This window comes from Homarus americanus, unplaced genomic scaffold (genome assembly GCF_018991925.1).
Source record: "Homarus americanus isolate GMGI-L3 unplaced genomic scaffold, GMGI_Hamer_2.0 scaffold25483, whole genome shotgun sequence".
Taxonomy (NCBI): Eukaryota; Metazoa; Arthropoda; class Malacostraca; order Decapoda; family Nephropidae; genus Homarus; species Homarus americanus.
In genome coordinates, this window is record NW_024726235.1 from 3,756,025 (window position 1) to 3,762,967 (window position 6,943).

Consider the following 6,943-nt stretch of genomic DNA (forward strand, 5'->3'; position numbering starts at 1 on the left):
AAACAGAGTCGAGTAGCTAAGGCAATGGAAACAGTACAGTTATTAGTTAAAGCGGAGAGGAAGATTCCACCACTAAATTAATCTGTTAATTTGTTTGGAATAGAAGAGTCTTGCTTCTGGTGATGATAAGAATATAATGCTTTGTTTCATTTACGCTTAACGTGAGTTACCGGAAGAACACGGTAGCCAGAGGTCGATATTATCTTGTTTTAACACAGTGGGCGACCGACTCCAGTCAAGCCAGCATCAATATATTAACATAACAATATTAAGGTACAATTGTTAAAATATTCTCTTTTCTGTTAATATAATGAATATATTCGTTATATTAGTTAATCTCCCTCGACACCAATAGTATAAGAGACGAAACACTTATCACAAAAAACGGGCGAGTCTTAGAGAAGTATTTTAAGATATTTTAGTTTTTTATCTCAGGGCCCTAAGTCTCCGTAGTAGCAGGATCCCTCGGCTTGGCTCGGCAACAACATGGACCAAAATAATCAAGTGCATTATTGGCGGAGCCTCAGTATGCCTCAGAGGTCCCTGGTTACTTCTCACTCCTGTTTGGCACCGGAGTAACGCTCAAACAGTCAACCGTGCAGGAATCTCGCTCCAACAGCAAGCAGCGGAAGAAGTCATTTGCATGGTGGCCGTAGTGGAGGGATGGTCATAAAGCCGTGTGTTGGTGTGTAGAGACAAACTCGGGAGTGTCGTGGTTGTGTAGAGAGAGAAGGACCGGCCACAATAACACCGACGTGCGAGTGTCTGGCCGTCATGTTTACATCAATATTAATATTATGTGTTGGGCTGCTGGCCCTGACCAGTAAGTATAAGAGAGAGTGTTGCTTATTATGTTTCATTATGTGATAAGACCTTTGGTGTAGCTAATGAGAAATATTTACGTGTAATGATGAAAATACTGTATTGGTAACACGTGGGGTTGTGTTGTGTACACTGGCGTAGAACTAAGAAGCGTTTATGGTTACTCTTACCTAACACAAGATGATGGTTGTAGCCCGTGACAACAACCATCGCCAGGTAGAGGGCTGTGGTGGTGGTAGGTTGTGGTTGTCGCAGCACACACGCACAAGAGCTGTCCTTGGTTCGCAGCAGTAACCCTTAGGACAGGAGACGAGTGCAATATCCACTTGGCCACAATATTTATTAAGGCATTACGAGGCACTGAGTCCCTTCATCACGTATACTCCCCCATGACAGGTCAGAACATAGGCTGGGTAAACGTATAAATCCCTCCTTGTTTTATGTTCAATGCCACACCAATGAACCCAACGAAACCCTGATGAACCCCCGTGAACCCTATGTATACTCCAATGAACCCCACTTTACCCTATGTATAACCTTACTTAACCTCTACGAACTGCACGTGCGAATACCCAATGTAATTCAATGAATCCGAATAACTTCCAATGGTGCCAAAAAGAAGACTGGTGAGCAACAATGGTACCCAATCAACCTCCTGTGTCCAAGTGATGAGATCCAATGCCACTACTGAGGAACGTTTGTATAGTAGTGGAACGTTTGTGTACTAGTGAAACGTTTTAAATTAGTGGAACGTTTGTGTATTAGTGAAACATTTGTGTAGTTGTGGAACGTTTGTGTATGAATGGAACGTTTGTGTACGAATGGAACGTTTGTGTAGTAGTGAAACCTCATATGAATCTTTATGTGCTAATAAATGTTAACTACGTGAAAAATAATAATGAAAACCAGGTACATAAGTGTTTTTCTTGTTTTTCTACAATATACAAAAGTTGAGGTTTTAGTCTCAAATAATCGTAAGTTCAAGTTTTCTAATCGTAATTTGGGACGAGACGATTAGTGCGTTAAAAATATTCACTCGTAAGAAGATAAAATAATGTGTCTGGTAGTAGAAGCACAGTGTAAATTTTATGCCATTTTCACCGATTTAATGCCATGGTATTATCGAGCCGGTAGATACGTTATATCTCCAATAAGAGGAAAAAAATAACTTACGACCCTCTCAGAATCCGTACCTGGATATCTTAAATGAGACGTTTAGATTACCATATTCAGGTGTTCTTTAAGGTGAACACAACTCATCTGGAGGAGGTCCAAGTTCAGGATTCCAGCAGGTATCACCGCATCCTCTGCCAACGCCCAGAACGATTTGATTATTAGCGTGTACGTAAAAGGTCTTATAACAGAATGAGTTTAAGAGATCTTTGTTGTCGGAGCGCAATAACACAGTGTTATATCATCAACCATCTTTATTTGTTGATGACTGGTGTGTGAGCTAGTGCAGAATACATGTTTAAAGGCTTCAGCTGTGAGTTAATGCAGTTCCACAGTTTTGAAGATAATTGGAATTTGGAAGGGAGGGGTGGGTGTCCTGGGCTAGGAGATAGTGGCACAGTATCTCCTGGGTGGGATGCCCGGGTGAAGCCATGTAACTCAACTAGTACATTATAATATTAACAATACAACCTCTATCTCCCACTCTTATGTTGTTTACTTTTGTGGTTGAGGACTTGATTCAGTCTTCTTCAGAAGATGTGAGAAGCAATGCACCAGTTTAATTTAATTGTGTCCTCCACTGTCCAGGAATTAGAGTACTGGGAGAAAACCTGTGATAACACCTTTCTCACACCTGTCTGTGGCCGGGTATCCAACCCAGGATACAAGCTTCGAGATACGCGTGTTACCGTTGCACCACCAACATCCCCTTTATTTTTGTTTATTTACCGGTTAGTGAAGGTCAGTTGACCCTCATCGTGGGTTTAGACATAAATCTGGTTAAGGTTTACAAAGTGCTAGTTGTGGTTTGTTATACAGTAAATCATATTAGTTTTATGTTAACTATGACGTGTTGATGTAGTAATGGTTGGTACAGTACACAGGTGTCGTAGTATTGGCTAAGCTGTGGTTCTGAAGTAAAGACTAAATCATTTGTGGTCAGTTTACCTCATATAGAAGCAAACACGAAGAGCAAGTTACGTAAGAACCTAGCAAAGCCTGGATGACCGCCAGGTGTTGAGTGTGTTGTGGTATTTGTGAAGACTGTGCCAGCTATCCCACCAGCGACGGCACGACAACGTGGGCGAGTAGCACAAAAAACAGGCACTAATACACACTATATAACAATCTCCACTCTACTTCACCACAATTAGAAAATGATGTTGGTAAGCAGCAGTAAGAGGTGTTGACGCGCCCTCTTCAGCAGAGTAATGACGTACAGTAAACTAGTGGAAAATGAGATCATCTTTAATCCCGTAGTGTTCATACTTGCTTTACCATCTGGGTAATAAACAATGTGATGATGCCATCAACAAAAAAATGGAAATTTGATTTCGTTCTCTTTGCTCCTCGTCCAATAGGTGTAAATCATAATTATCTTCGAGTATTGCCAATATTTTGGTGACTAAAATAAAAACAAATGTACACTACTTATCCTCCTCTCGAATACATCGCTGTGGACACAAGTTCGGTGGTCAAGTTGCATAGCAGTTTACTGTCTGGTATCATCCTTACAGTACACTTCGCTACCTGTACCAATATGTCCAGCCAGTCAGCCTCTTTCTCTCTGACTTATACTAATACGTGATTTATTTATTTCAACAAACATAATATTCATTTGGTCCAATTTTGGTCTTCAGTAGCGTTATGCTGGAAACAATGTATGGTCTGAAAATTGTATTTATTAAAATCAAAGGTTTGTTTTATAATCTATCCATGTTACTTGAATAAACCGTCACTCTGGCAGCCGGTCTGATAACATCAGAAGTTCTCGGACCATTGTGAGAAGAAAGTAAATCAAGCAAATTAAGTTGTAGGACCTATAACGAAGGCCGTTCCTATATCTAGACTTTTCATTTATTTAAAACGGCCAAAAACGGACCACCAGACTGGTGCCTGCACTCCAACGCCTCAGTTACCCAGAGAGTTTAGAACACCTGCAGTTGTCTAATACCTTATACTATAGTGGGACAAATAGAAGCTTATAAGCATTTTTCAGTCGGGCGTTCATTTCTGAAGCTGGCGAAGGCCTAGCGAGGCACTAGGGGGTCACAGCTGAAGGATGAAGAAGCCACAAGTTAAAAAAATTGCCAGGAAAACTTTTTGGACTGAGAGTTGTTGAAACGGCACCGGATGTGAGCTCATTTAAGACTAGACTTGACCAACACTTGCACAGGTTCAAGTACATTCTAGAGTCAGTACATGCCCACTACTTAACAACAGTGCATCAGAGAGACGTGGCCGATTGCCCAAGCGGTTAACGAGCCGCTAAGTGGCGAGGAGAATGAAGTAAATGTATTTTTAATTTTACTCCTATCCCCCCCAGGCCCCGTTGTAGGTCGATGACCTGTGCCAGGGTGGGCTATTCCCCGTAAGAAAGACAACTTTTAACATTGACCAGCATTTTCTATTTTTCAGGTTTTCCCAAAACTTTAGAAGAATCATCTTAGACATGTCTGGTTGATAAAAAAAATAGATAGATAGACAGAGAGATATATATCCCGGACAGACTATTAACAGATCCACAATTTCCCGGACATAATAACATGTGTATTGGTCGGCAGATCCGTCAAGCAGCCAGAGTCGGTGGGATCCGGTGATGATTACTAAACCAGAGGCTTTCCTGGGTCAGGTGGGCGCCTCCATCACCCTCCCCTGCTCCATCAGGAACGCAGGTGAGCAATAATTATTTAGCCTCGTTAATTAAAAAGGAACAATACAGTTACAAAACAAAGCCACATAAATTCAATTTCTCGACATGGGACAGCCACAGACCCTAGTACAGGTACACACGATCCCTTAAGAGTTTAAACCTGCGTCACCTTGGTCCTCCTCTACAATGCTCTGAGTGAGTTCAGTAATTATCTTTTACGGATAACAGTAATCAAGGATCACTAATTGACTCTCAAAGGACGTGATGACCGAGTGGGACACAGCGCTCGCTTCCTGTACTTTGAATAATTGGTTCGCGCCCAGAGACACCCCTTGTTTACCCAGGTGTGAATGGGACCCACTTTAACATTGTTTTCCATTAGTCACACCTGCATCGTCTGGTTCCTCCCCTGACAGGACGTAAGTCAGTATTCTGGTTCAAGGGAGAGCCACCGACAGGCAGGGAGCTGATTATGCAGGTGAAGCGTATCCGAGGGAAATTCGTGGTGCCCCGCCAGTACCAACGGGTCCTGCAGGCGGGCAAGCTGGCCACCCAGGGCACTGATCTCACCATCAACGACCTCACCTTCGACGATGCTGACAGCTACACCTGCAGCGTCGCCTGGGCCAAACAGACCGTCACCCACACGCTGGAGGTCGTCGGTAAGTCGAGGCGACTATCTGTTGATCACTAGTGTCCACAAACGCACCGAGATCTTACCAGCCACACAGACCCAAATCACCGTGACGACTGTGGTGATTTGGGGACTAAATAGATCTAAGTTCAGACCATAACTTTGTAGAACAATCATTCACACAGTGTTTCTCAATCACTAATGGCACTATGTATGTATGTATGTATATGTATTTTTAGCATAACTGACGTCACACCATTACCACCACACTCAACACCCCTTCGTCGCCACCCTACAGCAGGAGGAGGACCAGATGTGGTGTCTCAACCGTCGCCAGAGCTCCAGGTGGTGTATGACCCGCCCAGCCTCAGGGCCTCCGTGGCTTTAGGTGATTCCACCAGCCTCAACTGCACCGCCACCGGCTACCCCTCCCCTACCCTCAGCTGGCGCAAGGAGGTGAGTCAGTCTCTTATACCTGTTACAAGGAGGTGAGTCAGTCTCTTATACCTGATACAAGGAGGTACGTCAGTCCCTTATACAAGGAGGTGATTCAGTTCCTGGGGCTGTTACACACATACTGCATTAATATATAAGTGGCAGGCAGCATATCAACACCCACTCACATTCCCCACCCCATCTCTCCCCACCTCCCTCACTATCTCTCCCACCTCTCACTCATCTCCCTACCTCACACATTCCTCCCTTACCTCCTCACTATCTCTCCCTACCTCCCCACCATTCTCCCCCCACCCTCACTCACATCTCTCCTCCCCACCTCTCACTCATCTCCCCACCTCTCACCATCTCTCCCTCTACCTCCCACTATCTCCCACCTCTCACTACCTCCCTACCTCCCACTATCTCTCCCCACCTCTCACCATCTCCCCACCTCTCACTATCTCCCTACCACTCATTATCTCCCACCTCTCACCATCTCTCCCCACCTCCCTCACTCATCTCTCCACCTCCCACCACATCTCTCCCCCACCTCCCACTATCTCTCCCACCTCACTCATCTCTCCCCACCTTCCCACTATCTTCTCCCCACCTCTCACTATCTCTCCCCACCTCTCACTATCTCTCCCCACCTCTCACTATCTCTCCCCACCTCTCACTATCTCTCCCTACCTCTCATTATCTCTCCCCACCTCTCACTATCTCTCCCTACCTCTCACCCTCTAAATCTCACCAAACTCCCCCTCACCCCTTTTATCTCTGTCTCACCGTCTCTCCATCTCTCCTCCCTAGGGTGAAGCACAGATTCTAAGTGAGAACTCTACCCTCACCCTAACCGAAGTGACTACTGAGGACGCTGGTCGCTACGTGTGTACAGCGTCCAACGGCGGTGTCCTACAGGATCAAGACGGCTCCTTCGACGTACAAGGAGTGTAAGAAGGTCCATTGGGTGGGGGGGGAGGGGACGTGGGGTGGGAGGGGGGGGGTGAGGGGTTAGGGGTGGGGGTGAGGGGGTGAAGGTGGAGGTAAGGGTTGTGGGGGGTGTGGGGAGTGTTTGGGAGGGGACATTGGGAGTATGAGAAGGTAGGAGGAAGAATGGGAGGAAGAGATGGAAGAATAAAGAAGGACTAGAGAGGGAGAGAGGGAGTAAGGGAAGAAGGATGCAAGTAAGAGAGGGGGGGAGGAAGAGGAATGGAGAGAGAGAG

The 6,943-nt window shown here is 45.2% G+C and overlaps 1 protein-coding gene across 1 annotated transcript; it reads left to right on the forward strand.

Annotated features, from left to right (window-relative positions):
- The first annotated feature begins 526 nt into the window (after positions 1–526).
- LOC121865559 (lachesin-like) lies at positions 527–6,675 on the forward strand. The gene is made up of 5 exons (XM_042365075.1): positions 527–823; positions 4,560–4,670; positions 5,065–5,310; positions 5,581–5,738; positions 6,531–6,675. Exons 1-5 carry the CDS (start codon positions 775–777, stop codon positions 6,672–6,674), a joined length of 708 nt encoding a protein of 235 aa, XP_042221009.1. The 5' UTR covers positions 527–774; the 3' UTR covers position 6,675.
- The last annotated feature ends 268 nt before the right edge of the window (positions 6,676–6,943 follow it).